We start from the raw sequence: 19157 nt of genomic DNA on the forward strand, positions 1-19157 counted from the left end.
ACAGAAATCTTCACATATATGTCAGTCTTCCTTTCCACCTACACTCAAAGCTTAAAATCTTCAATCCATGGATTCTCACGAGGTTTCCAAATGCACGACTCCTAATTCCAGCTAGTTGAACCAGAATAATCAGCTAAATTATTTGTTCCATTAAGACAAATCCATACATTTTTTAGTCATTAAGAACTGACATGTACCTTATTTATTGGAAGGTTATGGGTATGTCCTCCTGCAGCATGGTGTGTTCAGCAGGCCAAAGAAACCATCATACATCATAAAATCTTTATTCATTCAATTTTGCCACAAGACAGCATGACATCCTGGCTCCACTTGAGTTTACTCTGTTAGCAACATTCTTTTCTGTTCACTATCAGTGATTGATTGAATTCAGATTTAGATTTAGAATCTTTATTAATCCCAAAGGAAGATTCATATGCAGTCAGGCCCGTTAATCTGGGTTAAAGGAAAATAAATAAATTGAAGAACTGTTATTTCTTCAGGATGTTTTGCTTTTCACAAAAAAGATATCTCATTAACACTTACCCTGAAGCCCTCATAACCTTTTTATTGGCGTGTAAGTTCACACTACTAAAAAAATAGAAGTCAAATTAGGATATTTTTAAGTACTTTTTTTGTTTTTACTTTTGTGTACAGTAAATATTACCATGCCAGAAGATGAAGTAGTACTAAAAACATTGGTGACTAAGGTGACTAATGTTGATGATGAGTTGACAGCAAGCAAATCCTCTTTTTTCTCTTTCTTGATGTGAATTTTTTTAAATCGCACATTGGTTCCCAAGACAAAAACTGCAGACATAATCTCTCCTCAATAGAAATGCCAAATGTATTTTCCATCATACCATATATTAATTATTTAACTTCAGCAAAGTTTAAATATATTGTGTCAATTCACAATAGAAATCATCTCAGAGACGAGACAGAGAAAGTACACAACATCCACTCAATGCAACTTACATCAATCAATGTCTGTAGTCACATAAATAAACAAATAAATAAATAAATCCATTTAGTGTGAGTGTTTCTTGTACAGTAAACAGCATCAAATCCCTGTGCAAATTCATTGTGTGTCAAATACACTCATGTAAATACATTCACACATATATTCACACACAGAATCGTCATGCAGTGGAAAATACTTTGTATTCCAAGGCAAACATTTGTACTCAGTCATATGCAGGAGAGGAGGAAATGATCTGGCTGCTGAAATGTCAGAATCAATCAGTTGATTTCTGCCAGGAACACAAACACCTGCAGTATGTGAGGAAGACAAAACTGAGAGAGAAAGAGAGACTCTGTGAGTAAGAGAAGAGAGAAAAATAATCGCCTCACTGAAGCTCAAAAGATTTTTTTGCACACAATCATAGATAAGGAGACTGTAATTATGACTGCTGAGTTTAAAAGACAAAGAGGGAAGATAATCATAAAGCCACAGTATTGTGAGTCCTTTTGCTCTGCAGTATTGTACTGCTCTCTAGTGCTCTCATCAGTCCATACAGGAAGTCTTTCAAATTCCTGGTCATCCAGCTTATTGTAACTGCAAGTGCTTAAACAGAAGAGAACTGAACTTCTTTTCATTGTTCTGAAAGATGTTTCACCTCTAAATTAAACTTTTTTGGGGGACATTAAAACCTGTGAGTGGTTGTGGTCACATGTATGTCACAAAACACATGTGGACACATGCAAATGGTCATGAAATCACCTGTGGAGGAGAGTGCACTGTGACTCTATGCAACAGCAACTCCTGCACAAGATGATGATATTCATTATTTTACTGCATCCAATGAATTGTATCATGTGTTTAAAATGTCCTTGTGAAAATTTTCAGTGCAGCAAAGAGTTTACAGATTTTTTGTAGAGAAAACTAAACAACCACAAGTACACAGCACAGCACAGGGCACAAAGCTCATCAAGTCAAGAATTAGATGCTCGCCTGCATCTCAAGGATAAGGGACAATGATGTTTCTGAGAGGAGTGAAAGATGCCATCCACCAGGCATCATGTTTTCAACATTTACAAAGCAGCTGCTAGTTTCCCTACAACCACTCGTGCCTTCAATGATATGACCAAAACATTTTACGTGTGTGGGTGAATATTTTACAGGGAACAATTACCCAAATGAGACACATGCAACTTCAACAATGCACACAACAGCCTATAAACCCGAGACTTAACTAGCTATATAAAACTGAAAAGGATTTTCAGCTAAAAGGAGAAACATTTTTAAAAACCAAAAGAAGAAGTCTAGTTTTAGCACAAGTTTTGCTGAGGACTCTTTGAAAGGCAGAATGGACTAAACTTCTCAAGAGAATTATTCATTATTTGATGGAGAACACTGCTGCATAAAGCTTTATCAAACATACAAAAATGACCAAACTCCTCATTCTTTTGGGTGCAGGAACAATATTTAACATATTTAAAACACATTTGTTGGTTGCTTCAGCAATAAAATCCTTAAAATCAGATTCCACATGAGGCATTTCTATCAAAAATAAGAACAGTCTATCCTGTTGTCATGTGGGTTCACCCATGTGCACTGCAGACTTTCAGCCTTCACACAGTAGCATGCAAACAGAAGGAGCAAATTAGTAACCTGAGAGGCTTGTTTCTCAGAACCGTCTGGAAATCTAGATAAATAAAAACAAAATAACTGTAAAAATACATACATTGCAAGTCAAACAGTAGTAGGAGGAGTAGTTAGTTTTTCTTTACTTTACTAGTTTTAGTTATTAGGTTAATTTAAGTAATGGTTATGGTGTAATGTCATTTAGCCTTTTTTGGATGGTATAGCATTAGTTTTGTATTGAATGTTTTTAATGGGCCACCCATGTAAATACACCTCTGCTTGTTGAGTCTTGGTGGTGGCCATAGTCTTTATATACCTTGTGCGAAATGTGAGTCGAGGAGAAGATGAATTTATGCACTATGTAAATGCACCAAAGAAAGGATTAAAAAGAAACAGAGCTCTGCCAACTCTGGAGTCCCATGTGGTCTATTTTTGGATGTGCAACTCAGTGGACGTCGCCATTCTGCATTTTTAAAGGTTTTGGCTGGGGCTAAACCTTACACTTGCAAACAGCATTTGTTCTATTATGAAAGTTGCAGATAATGTTGGTCCGTTCTCCTCATCAATGTCTACGCTATACTTCAGTTTTACAGACATCCATCCATCTATTTTCTTCTACCTGCTTAATTTGGAGATTTTCCCAGCTGCTATCAGGTTTTGAGTCCGTCACTCCCTCATAGGGTCAGTTTAGAATCTCCAGTTAACATAACATGCATGTTTCTGGACTATGGGAGGAAGCTGGATAAACTGGAAAGAACCCACACATGCATGTGGAGAACATGGGAAGTCCGCACAGAAAGAAGCAGCTGAGATTAGAACCACGTAACAGTGCTTACCATCCACCATCAGGCAGCCAGTTTTAAAGACAATGAATGAATGAATGAATGAATGAATGAATGAATGAATGAATGAATGAATGAATGAATGAATGAGGCACTGCTTCACTATTCCAAGCAAATCTATTGTTTGTAAGTTCTGAGATATATTACAATGAATAGTGATATTATAATAAAATACTATTGTAAATATATCAATAGTATTATATTTTCATTATTAAACTCCAGCTTGTAACTCAATTGTTTTTAACTTGTAAGAGCTCTTTTCTGCCTCAGATGACAGAGCAACATTCACTGGTTGGAAAGTCTGTAGTTTGATCCCAAACCTCTGAGTTCTTTGGCAAAATGATGACAACATTTTAAGTCAACCTAAAGGTTTCTCTTTCTCAGCATGTACTCCAACACATTCTTCTGAAAATACCACTACTTATTGCCACACTGAATTATTCACTATGCTAAAATAAAAACAACATCCCTGCTAATAAAACTGATTCACCAATTTATTTACTTGAAGCATTTTTGTCCATGTTATGTAATCTAGTAGTTTGGTTTTAATTTTTTTAAAAGTTTGTTCTTCACATTTTGACTTTCTTCTTCAAAGTATTTCATATTTTTCCATCAGTATTTAGATTTCATTCCCTACATGCAACTATACTGAAAAAGATTTTCCCTATTCCTGATGTATGTATATATTTTTTGCATATAGGTAATCTGTTTCATATGGTTGTGTTTACTGTTGACAGAATATACAATTTGCCACTGTTCACATTAACCCAAGTCAACCTGAGGCTCAGTTTAGAAATAGCTTAAAACCTGATGGTTTACAAGGAATTTGAAGGCAGCATTCCACATACTCTACATGAGCTGAGATGCTGAAGATAAACTGCAGTCCCATGTTGGCGTATCAACATTCATGGCTAGATGAAGTCGGTCTTGTCTATGTCATACACTTTAACGACTGCTGAGATTCTTTATTGAGAAGCAAAAATATGCAAAATTCTATGAATCCAGTAAAACGATAACAATTTCAGTTAAAAAACTGCAAAGTTTATGTGATGTCGTTTCAACATCTACAGGCAGTTTTGTGGAAATTTGCCCTGAAAAGTTATCAAACAAAGTCTGGCAGTTAACTAAGATTTAGATGTACAGTAATACTGATCACCTGTTCAGATGACTACCTTTTTTTTTTTACTCTTTTTCACTTCTTGATGTCAGTGAAACTACTCCACTACGCTGTTCAAAACTCACAATCACTGAATAAGTACCATGACTTCTTACAATGCCCTTTAACCATGCATTGACTGTTTCTGTTTATGATGATCTCAGTCAGGCAGAACTGCTTTCAGCCTGTTCTGGTCATTTAACTGTTATGGCGCAGACCTTATCAGCAAACACTGCCTTTTTGGGGGGTTTTTTTCACATAAGCTTTGTTTCATCTGCAAACAGAACAGAATCCACTAAAAGGAGCCAATACAATGGAACTCATTGGTCCTGGATCAGCCCAAGGAAATAAGGAAATCATGAGCATGCAGAAGTAGATTTACCCCCTTATGAATTCAATACTTTGCTGAGTCACCTTTTGCAACAACCTTTTAGCTTCAAGCCTTTTAGGGCCTGTCTCCTAAAGTTTGGCACATCTCAGCTCAGGGGTTGTTGCCAGTTCCTCAAGGCAAAACTGCTCCGGTCCCTTTAAGCTGGAAGGCCTCCGTTGATAAATGTTCATCTTATCGATTTGTTATAAAACACCGATTGTTATTAAAATTATCCACAGCGAAAGAAAAAACTGGAAAAAAAATTAAAAAACATTTTTCTTTTGCTTATTTTCTCAGTGTGAACTTTAAAAGGTTAAGTCACAAATTCTTATTAACGTCTGGACTTGGACTGATTTCCAAGACTTTTAGATGTTTCCCCTTAAACCACTCAAACGCTGCTTTTGCTTTCTTTTGTATTTAATGCCATCTATTGCTCCATCAATTCTGACCAATTTACAGGAACTCTTTTATGATTGTCAGCACTGTATAATGTTCCCACCCCCATGCTTCGCTGCAGTGTAACCACTTACTGTCCCATGTGGTGTTTTCCTTGATGACTGAAAAGTTTTGTTAAGCTTTAGTTTCACCTCACTTCACCACAGCTGCAAGATCCAGTCTCCACTGTGGATCTTTGCAGCTCCTTTACGGCTCATTCCCTCTGGACTTTTTGTTACTTCTTGCCAACTCTGTGACCTTTAGTGGTACACGTTTCCAGTTTTCTTTTTTTCTTTTTTTTTTTGTCACTCTTTATTTTATTTTTATATAATGCATTTTGTCTTGCTCATAGTGGTGTTCACTGTTTTCAGGTCTCTATTTGCTGCAAAGTAGTGCTGTCTGGCTCTTCCACAACAGGTGTGTACACTGTACACACTTACCCTTAGGTGAACTTTATTTATGAAAACATTTTCACATATGTACGGAAGAGTATTAGGGCCACTGAAGAAAAAAAAGATTGAATTCTGAGAAAAAAGTCAGAATTCTGACTTTAATCTCAGAATTCTGAGGAAAAAAGTCAGAATTCTGACTTTAATGTCAGAATTGACTTTTTCCCAAGACTGCTACTAACAAGGAACCCCCAGTGGTTTATGTGTCATCATGGGAGAGCAGGAGAGAAATGACAAAGTTGGATATTAATGATTTTCTTCGAGACAGAGGCGTCTCAGAAAACCAGATATCCTTGTTGGAGGATTTAAGTCAGAATTCTGACATTAAAGTCAACTTTAAAACCTTCATTTTTTAAAATTTCACTTCACCAATTTGGAATATATTTGGATCATTTAAATTTAAACTGCTCTGCAACCAAAAAGGGCTGAATTTATAGGAGACTGAGATGTTTGGGCCCTGCTGGTTTACAGTCACATTGTTAAAGTTAAGGTGACTTGTTGCTGCAGTGGCTTGGTGACTCCTCAGCTGGAAGTGAGGAAGTGAATCTGTTGGATATTACTAAATCTTGTTGCATGTTTGGTCCTGTCTACATAAAACCTGTTAACTCGGTGAATTAAACTAGTGAAAACAGAACACTGCACTGTTGTTTTCTGATAGATAATTTGAATAGAAACCAGCTCAGTATGCCAGCAAATTACATAATTAACCCCTTTTCTTTGAAACTGTGTCCCTCGCGTTTCAAATATTTTTTTTTCTTGTCAGTTCAGTAACATTCTGTCAGTCTTATATACCTTTTGTAAAACCCACACCTAATGTGCAGGCTGCTCCATCAGCTTGTTGGAGGACACATAAACACTGCCAGCGTCTTCAGTTGTTTGAATTTGGTTTGGGGTTTATGGGTTCTGCTGCTTTCGAAGACACAAGCACTAACAACATGCACAGCAAGCTTACTGTCTTCAGTCTCTTCTCTTTAGCAGTTAATAGAAAACTGTGCAAAAAGTAAAGATGTAACTAAATAATTTGTTTTGTTGTTTGTTTTTTCAGTGCTTTAAATCTCACAAAGAAACAAAAATCAACATTAACAAACAAACAAAAAGTACTTAAAACAAAAGTAACAAAAACAAAAGTACTTAAAAAAAGTTTATCTGCTTATTTTATGCATGACCCCACTACAATTTGCTGCAGAGGGGTGTGTATAAGTAGCACGATGCTGGAAAAATATCTCTGTATAAGGGCAATGATATCACGTAGCTGACATCTCTGAAAGTGCACACTAAATCCTCAGTTTTGGTTTTCTATCTGCTTCTGGGAAAGGGAATAAAAAGCATAGTCATAATTCATTTTGTTGTCTTCTTACAATTTATGAGGGACTAATAAGTCTTTGTAATTAATCCGTATGATGTTTACATTTACAACATATAATATCAGAAGGCTTTAAAACTGCAGTTCTGAAAATCTAAGTAACTACTTAGAATAATGCGTCACTTCACCTGAGTTCTGCATGAAATGAGTACAAATTCTCAATTTCTTCTGTAGTTTCTTCTGCTTCCATCTTCCCTGCCTGTCCTCCCTGTCAGGTGTTAGCTGTGAATGTTGCTGTGGCAACAGATCATCATCACTAGCTGTTGCTTAAAAACTCTGTATTTGCATCCACTCACTGACAGTTTGTTGGTGAGCCTTCAGACTGCCATTTTGTCTCCTCTCTTTATTGGTGATTTTCTCCTTCATATAAAAGGAAAATGTACCTGTACCAGTTGTTTCTATAAATACACAGTTCCATTCATTTTTACACACAGATCAGACAGCTTAAGATTAGTCATTCAGTACTAATTCAATGATTTCTCTGAGGCTTAAGTCTTGAATAATTCCAGTTTTTGTTCTAGTGACAGTCCGCAAGGATTCAAGGAAAAGGGAAGAGTCCTGTGTAAAGTCCTGTGACTGAATTTAAGATTTAACGTAATTTATTGGTTTCTTTATAGCATTATATATATATATACTGGCCTATTATTTAACATGTCTTCCTAATGCTGCTAAAAGGCTTCTGTACCTTTATTGCTAGTCAGGACATGTGAGGGTATATTGGAGTGTTTGTTACTGAGATGTTAGCAAGAGATCCTTTGGTTCTTTGTCCATTCAGTTTTCTGTAGACGCCACAGCATTCCAGCTGAAAGTAGTGTGGTCTGAAAAGTTTTTGTCCTACTGTATTTTTAATGAGTTTTAATATAGTCAGTCAGAGCTTCTGTGAAACAACTGCTATAAACTCTAATTCATTCAGTTTCTTGTCTACTGGATGTATTCAGGCCTATTGTAAAGTCACTTGTGTGCAACCTCTTTTTATTTTCAAATGTAGACTGGATCCTTCCAGCATTAATACAGACCCATATACAAGTGCCCTTTTCAGTTTCAGTCTGACTTCCAAAACACCCCTGCTTTTAAACTGCCCTCCTCAAGGTGAATAATTCTGTTTTAATTCCTGTTGATGACAGAGATAGTGCTCAGTCCTAGTTCTTTGAGCCTTAGTGCATTTTTGACACAGTTGATCCTCTTATACTGCTTTGTCACCAAAAGTAGTGTGTAGTGGTGCCTTTAAAACAGTTTTTTAAAGCTTTGGTACAGCCACTAAAACAAGATAAATAAAGTCTTTACCACCGCATCCATGTTAAGCATATCTCTACCGTCCACTACAACAGCATGAATGGATGGTATTATATTGACCTACTACAGGTAGTAGGTCAATATAACACAGTACCTGTAGTAGGTCAGTATAATACAGGTACAGTACCTGTAGTAGGTCAATATAATACAGGTACTGTATTTGCCTGGTAAAGTGATTCTGGTATGGGGAGTTCAATACAGAAATGTCTTAGAAGATGAGAGATTAAAGATATAAATTGCCTCTTCAAACTTTTTCTGCAGCACAGTTTTACCAAAACAAATTTACTTCAACCTGGTCCTCAGCAAATGATGGGCTGTATTGCCCATTCTACAGAAGTTGGATTTTTACAAGTTATTGTTGTTTGTAAAGTCTTTACAATGATGTACAATACAATACAGTCTGGTATTATTAAAGAAAATAATAAATAATTGTCTAAAACACAGATTTCCTTATCTTTTGTGTTAGGTTTGATATTGTTATGAAATATTACACCCATTTTTGAGATACAGGTATGTGAAGCTGTAGCCTGAGTTGCTGCTGTGAAACTAGGAACTGCCAGCAAATTTCTGAGTAGCGTTGTGGTGCGGCAAGAGAAACTTATGGTAAATCTCTCTGAAGAATTTCAGTACTAAAAAAAAGGTTCAACAGCTGCACAGTTTTAGAGCCCACGAAACTAGCAAACACGAACCTTCCTTTATTTTTAACCTCACGCTGAATTATTGATAAAATACCATCAGAAAGCAGAGACTACTATTTATTTATTTATTTATTTATTAATATGTTTGTCTCCAGTCATTTCTTTTTCTTCTTTCCCGATCCAATCCAGGTCAGACCAGGATAAACTAGATCCAAACCATAAACACTCAGCTATAAAAGACTGTAGCATCCAGGGGGTGGTGGAGTCATGACGGAGGTCGGTGGGGCTCTGGAGCGCCTGAGGTAAGCAACGACTTCATGTCTGAGTCGGAAAAAGAACGCGGTTGGAAAACGGTGTTAAAAGATGTAGTTACAGGATGTATTTAATCGTTTGTTTGTTTTTTCTTTCTTTTATTTATTTATTGCATTTAGGGTATTATCTAGAGATAATTATCCATTTGAAAAGTTTGATCTTGACTTTTAATTAAAGCACTAACTGATGGTTCAGAATACAATGATTTAATTCACTCCAGTCTCATAAAACAGCGCGTTAATAACAACTTTCCGCGTCTCCATTCACCGTCTCATTTATGCATGTCATCCCACGCATAATGACATCCTGCCGTGTGCTTTTACTGTAATAGGCTACTTACCAAATTATTATTTTCAAAAGACACGAAAGGCATAGAAAATATACAAATGCCACATAAAACTGTCAGAAATTATGTTGCATGAACGCGATGACATGAGGAACATGAATTATTATTGCTGCTCCGCTGAAGGTTGCTCTTTGTCTGCAATAATCTTTCAGGGTTAACTTGGAAATGATAATGCCAATCCAATTATTCAGAACATTTTTAAATGATTTGATAAAAGTGTCATTAAACATGAGTGAGAGCAGGACAGTAAGATTATTTTTTATGATTATGGAGATCAGCAGGGATTCACCAAAAGATCAGACACTTTCAGATTAGAAATTGTTAAAGGTTGCAGCATTTTGATTAACCTGTTTTGTAATGGTTATCTGATGTTCACATGTATAAAAGACAACTTTAGCTGAAATCGAATAAAGGTATGTAATAAAAAATCCATTTATTGCTTTTATAATTATTAATTAGACTTGCTGGACGCAATTACTCGGTTTATAGGTGAAAAAATATAAACATCAGGTTACATGACCTCTTGTATTGTCTTGTTTTGGTTATTATTTTGGCTTTTATGGCTTCTGCTGCTACAAGGACAAGCTTTGCAGCATATTCTGTTTTTACTGATAGATAGATGATTGATTAATAAATTATTGAAAAAGTAAACATAATTTAGAAAAACTTAAGAAAAGCATTAGGCATGTGAGTAAAAATCATGCTAATTCAAATAATTAACAAAAAATATGCCCTACTTCAATTTGAACACAAACAGCCATAGAAGTGTGACAGCAGCATTGTGTTTGTGCAAGCGCCACACAGTTATTGTATGAAATTCTTGGATGGGATGTGATTATATTGGTCCCAGATAAATAAGGGGAACAAAGAAAGCTCTGTGGTCTGCAAGCAAATGAGTCAGGGGCTGTGGATGAAAGAGCTCTGAGACAGACATAGCCATGTGTAGCAAATATGGAGGATTTAAACTTGAATTCAGTTTAATACACATTGTCATAAAATACTTTTTTAAGTATTTTTTCTATATATAATGTGCTCTAAATATGCACAAGAGGCAAATAGATGGCTAATAGATAAAGTCTTGCCAGTTAACAGTTAAATGCTAAATTGGACATTATTTGTCAGCTAATATTGTGGCTCATACTGACAGATCTGCTGAGCTTTGTCACCTGTGTGCATTGTTTCATTATCCCTTTGGTGGCTTTTCCAAGAATTGAAGCTTGTCAACCAATAAGGCAACAAGCATTAACCAGTCAGACAACAGGTCTCAATAAAGTTTCCATATGTGTTGTTTGTGCTTAAAATTAAACTGCCACTGGTTCACTGTCACATCACAGCGCTAATGTGTCAAAGATTATGTAACTATCACAATCAGAAAAAAGCTGCTGTTTTCAAAATAACTTAATTCATAGGTCACTGACATAGTAAGATAGTTTTCCTCTCTTATTGCTTCCAGGAGGTGCTGCTTTCCCTGCTGTACAAAAGACTCTCAGTGCTGGCACATTTCTGTACACAACACCATGACTGCCTTCAAAGGTATTTGGACACAGGAGTTCTGGCGGTGTGTAGGAGCTGAGTTTTTTGCTATGCTGCTCTTTGTCCTGCTCAGTCTGGGTTCAACCATTAGCTGGGGGGAAATGGAGGAGGAGCCCCGTCCTCCTGACTTGGTGCTCATCTCACTCTGCTTTGGCCTCACCATTGCCACCATGGTGCAGTGCTTCGGCCATATTAGTGGTGCCCATATCAACCCAGCCGTCACAGCTGCCATGGTGGTGACCAGGAAGCTTAGTTTGTCTAAAGCAGCCTTCTACCTTCTGGCTCAGTGTGTAGGAGCCATAGTGGGGGCTGCTATCCTGTACAGCATCACTCCAGACTCTGTCAGAGGGGGCATGGGGGTCACTCGGGTAAGACCAGAAGTGATGATACATGCTTTTGTTTTTATGTATGTTAAATGTTTATTGCTTATTTGGCAGTAATGTTAAAATTATAATGCTTTATGTTCTCAAACGTTCATGTCAATCTATTGTCTAGATGAGACCCACCTTTTATACTAATTTGATTCATATTTAAATCAATGGAAGAACTGGGGATTACAAACTCTGTAAGGAAATGGCTTATATATTTTTTTTTCTCCAGGTGAATACAAATGTTTCAGTGGGAGGTGCCCTTGTTGTTGAACTTTTCATCACCTTTCAGTTGTTATTCACCATCTTTGCTACCTGTGATGCCAAACGTAAGGACCTCAAGGGTTCATCTGCTTTGGCGATCGGCCTGTCTGTGTGTGTTGGTCACTTGTTTGCTGTAAGTAGCCCAACATGTGTTCAACTGTTGCCATAATCAGATAAAGTTGGTGCTGTATTAAATCCATTCAAAACTATCAGATGAAAAATGTTAAATTATACTACCAAAGGTTTAATTGGACTTTATTTAAAAAACAGAAATTATTCTCAGATTCAAGGATTCTTCACACATGTTGAAATCATGAGGTGGAATGAAATTTGTAACTCTGGTCCCTTTACAAGCCCAATAACAAACAAGTAAAAAAGTGTAAAACAGTATCTGTATAATTATCTATAAACAAGAAAAATATGCAAAATAAGCTAACAGTATACAATATCACGCTATAATAGTGGGAACTTACTGCAATGAAAGACAACAATATACAACAGTCTGTACCACTGAAGTAGCGTGCAAGTGGAAGTTTACAGTAACATTGTGCACTTGTTCAATGTTCGGAGTTGAGCAAAACTGCATTCTGTACAAGTGTTGCAGCATGCAGATATTGTCGTTGGGTGTTGTCAGAGGAGGGAGAGGGGCTACAGAGGTCCTCCCACGTTCACCACTCTCAGCTGCCAGGTAGAAGATGTTCCTCAGTCTGGTGGTCCTGCTCCTTATACTCCGCAGTCTCCTGCCTGAGGGGAGGGGGGCAAACAAAGTGTTTGCGAGCTGAGTGGGGTCCTTCACGATGCAGGATGCCTGTTTCCTGCACCTGGAGGTATAAATGTCCATGGTGGTGGACAGACTGCATCCTACAGTCCTCAGTGTAGCCTTCACCACCCTCTGCAACTCCTTCTTCTCTGGAAACACTGAAAATTACACAAACAACTCTGGATGCTGAATTTAAATTAATTACATATTTTACCTTGTGCCATGTGGATATTTGTTTACAAAGGTCGCAATTTTGTATGTTGACCAGTTTGCATCCCACTAATCAGGAAAATGCTGTGATTGTCCAACATGTCCAACATGCCTGTTGTATTGTCCTCTCAGATTCCCTACACTGGAGCCAGCATGAACCCTGCCCGATCCCTGGGTCCTGCCATGATCACATGGAGCTGGGAAAATCACTGGGTAGGAGACAAATCCTTTAACTGACAGTTGACAATTGACAGATGACAATTCAGCAGCTAAGCAGTCTAAAGAAGTTAGACTGTAGACAAATAATTCAATTAGCCAAGAATAACCTTTTTCAACATAATCTAATAGGATGTTTATTTATGATATTTATCATTGCCAGACTCAAAGAGTCCAGATAAAAGCTTAATACCAGCAATGAATGGAAATTAGTTCAAGTTCTTTTTGAAGCCCTAGTAGCAACACAATTTTCTCTCAGCTGGGACACACAGAAACACTCACTGTCAATAAACAGAAGGGTTGAATATAATAATGGAAACATCATGCCAAAATTTGAACAGAGCCCAGTGTATCAGTCTGGTTTATGGGGGGAATGTTGATGTTTGTAGAAATAACAGATGGGAAAAGTGATGCACAAAAAAAAGAAGAGAGAGGAAAAAAAGACATGTTTATTGTGTGCTACTGATTTAAAGACACAAATGCATGACTCTGACGGCCAGCAGCCCCAGTCTAGTTTCAGAAGTTAGTAATAGTGTTGATACTCATAACATTTGACCATTTTCTGGTTGGTTTTAGCCCCCTCTGTGTACACCAACAGTCAGATCTGTACAAAACAATACCATGTAGAGATGTCTTTGTAACTTTGGAAACCAGACTAACCAAATTATTTCCTCATTTTAGTTGAGGAAATCCTTTTTAACCAATGAAATCTAAGCTGTTTTTTTCCATGTGGTGTTATTTCTTTATCACAAAGTAGTATAATAATAATTAAAAAGTTTGATTGTCCATCTCTATCAAATAAACCACTTTCCCTGTGATTAAGTTATACTGTTCAACATACTGTAAAAATAATTACTTCTAAATTGTAAACAGATATTTGTAGAAGTATACTTTGATAATTATAGTTCAGAATTACCAGTGCTCTTTATGTTTCCTCTGTGTCTCAGGTGTACTGGGTGGGTCCATCGCTGGGTGGCGCTCTTGCTGCAGCCCTGTATGAATTCCTGTTCTGTCCAGACCCCAGGCTAAAAAAATGTTACTCAGAGATTTTCATCAAGGCACCGTTTGCTGCAACCAGACTTCGACAAGATTCAGTCACTGCTCAGACCATCGATGTAGAGATAGCTGAGAGGAGGGAGATGGAGGTATCTGGGGAAGTGCTATCCTCTGTATGATGAGAAAGGAAAGGAAACCCACTTTCAATGTCCAGACCGATGACAAGAAGACTTACCTCCAGTAGTATTGCACTATAAACACAAAACATCAAACAACAAAGGACAAAGGACAAAAAATGGCAAGGATGAACTTTTCAGTGTGACTCTTCTTATGCTGACCAAATAGATTAATTTAGTCTATTTTAAGAGAAAGACCTCCGGTTTGTTTTTTGTTTTTTTCACATTAAAATGGAATAAATTGCAAAGAAGCACTACTGAAAACTGTGTGCTTGTGCTCAATGCAAGAAGCGGTTTGGAGACAGAAACTGGCTGGGCACCCACATTATATTCATCACTGAACTTCCCCTACAGCAGAAATCACATCTAAATATCTAACTGTAAGCATTTGAGAGAACGAAGCAGTACAGCTGGATACAGTTGCTATGGTAACCTTATCTGATCTTGTTCACTTGTGGTAATATGACGATTAAATGCTATAAAAAGGTTTATGAATTTCAACTGTTTATTATTTGGCTGGGACTGAAAATCTTACAGGAAATTGTGGTCAAATTTGAAGAAAGGAATCTGATATGTTTGGGTTATAGAGACATATTCAGTGGTTATGTGTCTAGTTTGTATGGTTCAGTTATGACCAATAAGAAAATAACTTCACTTGAACATGATTTATTTATTACTTAGTCCGAAAAAAAATTTGACAGATTTGCTGCATAAATGCGGATCATTTTTTTCTTAAAATTCAGTCAGAATTGAAGAAACCTACAATTGCCTTGTTTTCTAAATCAGTATTTGCCATGTACACACACGTGGCGTTAACATGTTGTCCAGCTTCCTTCCACAGTCTAAAGACTGGTTCTAGTTTTAGTTAAAACTGGATTTTACCACATACCAATAAACTAAATTCACCCTGAAACTTATGTCTAGATAAAGGTAAAAGTGTATGTGAGGAATGTTTGGCCTGTCTTGATTACAAATTCAAACTTGATCCAACAAAGACTGGTGGATTCTAAAGGCACAACATGATTTGATTTTTGTTTGCTTGATGCTAATATGATTTTTGCTAACTTGCTAACATAAAAGTCCCAGGATTGTTCTTTTACACCAGCTGGAATATATTCAGATACATATTAACCAATAATAATGATGATCATTATCTTTAACAACTAAATAAGTTTAATTAAGCCCAAAAAGATCATTGCTGGTGTACTCTTTATGAGTACATGAACATCACAGATCATTCAGTCATTATTGTGGATGTTGCAGTTTTCTGCAGGTTGGATGAACAGCTGCTTGTGCTTCAGTAACCAGCAGATGGCCCTAAAGCTGTAACAAAAAAGCTTTCTAGGGGGTTGTTTTTAGTCTTTTTTCATTCTTTACTAGTGTCCAGTAAGAAAGTAAGAAAATAATGGCAAAGTGAGTGAGAGAGAGAAAGAGAGAGCAAAAGAAATCACAAACGTGATTTAAATGTTGGCCCTTTCTGCCTGTTCGGAGTGAGTTTTTATTCCCTACACCCCTTGCTGGGTGGGTGAAACAGTTCGAAGCATGGAGCAATGGTACTACATTCTCAGAGAAGTCCGTCTTTGAATGTGTTTCATTTTTCTCAGGCCAGCTTGGCTTTGGGTGCCTTGCATAATAAACTTGTGGCTCTTTTGCTTCCACTTACCAAACTGTTTTATGCAAACACATTAGATTAATCTAAGAGTAAATTATATACTTATATAATAGAAAAATGTTAGTATATCATCACTGGCAAAATAATAATCATTAAAATCATAGTGTGTTTTTGTGTGTATGAACTTGCACTTTTAACTGCAGAACTGCTAGACTACAAACTCTCATGGCAATCAGCATAGCACCTAAGTCCTAAATCATTCCATATCAAACAACTTTATATTAGAAATTATATTATAGACATATGTATATTATATTATATTATCTTCTGGTTTATCTGGTTTAACTTACCCTAACAATGGAGAGCTCACTAAGCAATACAACAATACTGTTTATCAACTCAACTCAGGTTTTCTGACTCTGAATATGTGTATGGTAATGTAAAAGGGGCAGAGCTGACCGCAGATGACCAATCACAGCTGTATTTTCCTGACAGACTAAAAGGTAACACAGCTGCTGCAGCCAAAGCAGGAAGGAACGATTGCTTAAAAATCACAAACTAATCACAAAACACTGTCACATCATTGCCAGTGCTGCAGTGGCCTAAGATGAAGCCTCAATAAAGGGCTGCTTCCTCCAAGATCTCCACCAACATCTACATTTCTACTTGTCATCCTTCATGTCAGCTTCTGCTTTAATGCTGTAGAGTCTAACTGGCAAATTTTATCTAATTTTTTGTGCACAAATGAATTTGTGTTATCCTTTCATTGTCAGTAAGAATCTCTCCTTACTGATAAGCCTTTGATTGAATTACAGCAAATTTAGAGTTAAGTTTATTTTTACATCACATTAAAAAAAAAACCTCCGTTGACTACAGTGCTGCAGAAGTTAAACAAATACAACTATGATAAACAATCACTGGGTAACAAATAAGAACTAAAATAATTAAATTAAATTAAATAATATTAAATATTCTGTTCAACCATACACAGTCTTTTACATTTTTAAAGTATTATGTAATAAAAAAATAAAATAAATAAATCAATAAATAAATAAAAGTTTGGCAGTTCCACAGATTAGGGGCCACCACAGACTGAGTCTCTGTCAGCTGTTTGTGAGCATTGATCCTGGAGTATTCAAGAGTAATTGGTTTGTAGAACTCTGTTCTGACTGGACTTGGAAGCAGTCTTGAAAAGTAGGATGGTATACCACTTACAATCCTAACAAGTAATACAATTTGGAATAGATTCTGACATGGATGTATGCTTGTAGGTATGGCAGTATAAGAGTGATGCAATGACACCATTTCTTGTCTGTCAAAATGAAGCCACTGAATTATCCAGTCTGCGGGGTGTTCTTCTCAGGATTGAGAAACACTGTGGGAGCTAGGCCACCCTGTGGAGGAAACTCGTTTCAGCCAGTTGTACTCATAATCTCTTTCTTTCAGTCAGAACCCACAGCTCGGGACCATAGATGCTGGTAGGAACGTAGACTGACAAGCAAATCCAAACATTCAGCATCACTGTAGACATTGCATTGATTTTCCTGTCAATTTTTCGCTCCATTCTTACCCCACTTGTGAACAAGACGTTAAATTTAAACCAATGCTGTAAAAGTGTCAATATTTAGGTTATTATTGATAAAAGGTTTTTGGACTAGATATGTATTTAACTTCATCCTAAACTGGCTGGGATGTGAAAGTGGAAGATCACAGCCTGAAGAAGCAAACAAAACATCATCTGTAAAAAGCCTGCCAATGCAGGAAACATGAGAGTTCCACCCCAAATCCAATATCCTGAGGCTAGACACTAACTGCAAAGAGGGAGGCACAAGACTAGTGAGCATCAGAGCCTCTTTCCAAGATGAAACATCCAACCTCTACAGATACATCAGGAAGATGGTATTAAGAGAGTATCAGTATACATTTTGCCATTAAGTCCAATACGAGAATATATATATATATATATATATATATATATATATATATATATATATATATATATATATATATATATATAATGCCAATGCAGTATTCTGATATCAGATAGTGAGTGTAAGAAATATTTAAAATAGCAATGGCAACAGGGCAACACATGGTGGGTCATGTTTGCCCAGTGGAGAAACCAGTGCTTTAGGCTGGGAGTAAAATGAGATGCTATTTTAAGAAGTTGTTAAAATTACTCAGGCAACAAGTGCATGTTGGAATTGGGATGTTTCATGGATCAATGTCACTTTCTTCCAGTACCATGAAAGGAGACCAAATGCATTTAAACATAAATAAAGAGATACGGTATAAAAGTGATCAAAATTTTCAAGAATGTGACAAAAGTCAAGTGAGTCTTACAGTAAAGGGTTGAAATAAAAAAAAAAGGTTTCATATGAGAGTAAAGTTTTATACTAAAGTTCTTTTAACAAGTTCACCTTATTTAATTGTCCATTTAATTAATATTGCTATTTCTTGACATTTCTCCATTTATGTTCTGTATTTGCATCACAATAAAAACTTAAGTGAGTTGCTTGTTTTTGGCCCAGGGCCACTTGTCAACCACACTGTGATTATGTAAGGTCTTCTTATTTTACCTTTAGTGATGCAAATTCCCTGACAATAAGTTATAGGTTTCCTTATTGCAACACTGAACCTTACTTTTTGGTCATTTGATTTAATAGGTTTTCTATGTATTAATGTGGACAGCTCTGGCACAACTTTATGAAGTGTCTTGTCAACTTGTGTTGCCATGTAATTCATCTATCATATTGTAGTCTTCTATAGATAGATAGATAGAAGTACTTTATTCATCCCAAGCTGGGCAATTTATTCATCCATGTGTATAAGCTACACAAAACACATCAACTAGACACCAGACTAACTGCAGCAAACGCATCATCTTAATAATTAAAGAAGCTTTAAATCCCTCAGTTTATTGAACTGATTTTCATTACATTTTTGTCTTATTGCTGCAGCTTAATAAAGTAGAAACAATGATGTTTGTCTGCTGGAGGTCACTCCTCCATAACAGTCATTTGGCGCTGGTCTCATATCCAGTCCAGTACTGCAGCTTTTTTGTCAGGGAGCGCGCATCCAAATTCACTCCCCGCTGCGCTAGCTGCCTGTACCTTAGAAAAAACGCGTGCACTGTTGAAGGTCACTTAAAAACAAAAGGCTTTCAGCGCTGCGGTCCAATATAGCGCATGCGCGTTGCCGGAGAACTCCTTCACAGACCGCAATATGGCGAGA

At 36.7% G+C, this 19157-nt stretch overlaps 1 protein-coding gene across 1 annotated transcript; it reads left to right on the forward strand.

Moving 5' to 3' along the window:
- Positions 1-9390: 9390 nt before the first annotated feature.
- On the forward strand, positions 9391-15312 carry LOC121653456 (aquaporin-4-like). Its single transcript, XM_042006967.1, has 5 exons — positions 9391-9432; positions 11242-11689; positions 11922-12086; positions 13056-13136; positions 14087-15312. The coding sequence occupies exons 1-5, from the start codon at positions 9398-9400 to the stop codon at positions 14312-14314; spliced, it is 957 nt and encodes a 318-aa protein (XP_041862901.1). The 5' UTR covers positions 9391-9397; the 3' UTR covers positions 14315-15312.
- Positions 15313-19157: the final 3845 nt, after the last annotated feature.

This window comes from Melanotaenia boesemani, chromosome 14 (genome assembly GCF_017639745.1).
Source record: "Melanotaenia boesemani isolate fMelBoe1 chromosome 14, fMelBoe1.pri, whole genome shotgun sequence".
Lineage (NCBI taxonomy): Eukaryota > Metazoa > Chordata > Actinopteri > Atheriniformes > Melanotaeniidae > Melanotaenia > Melanotaenia boesemani.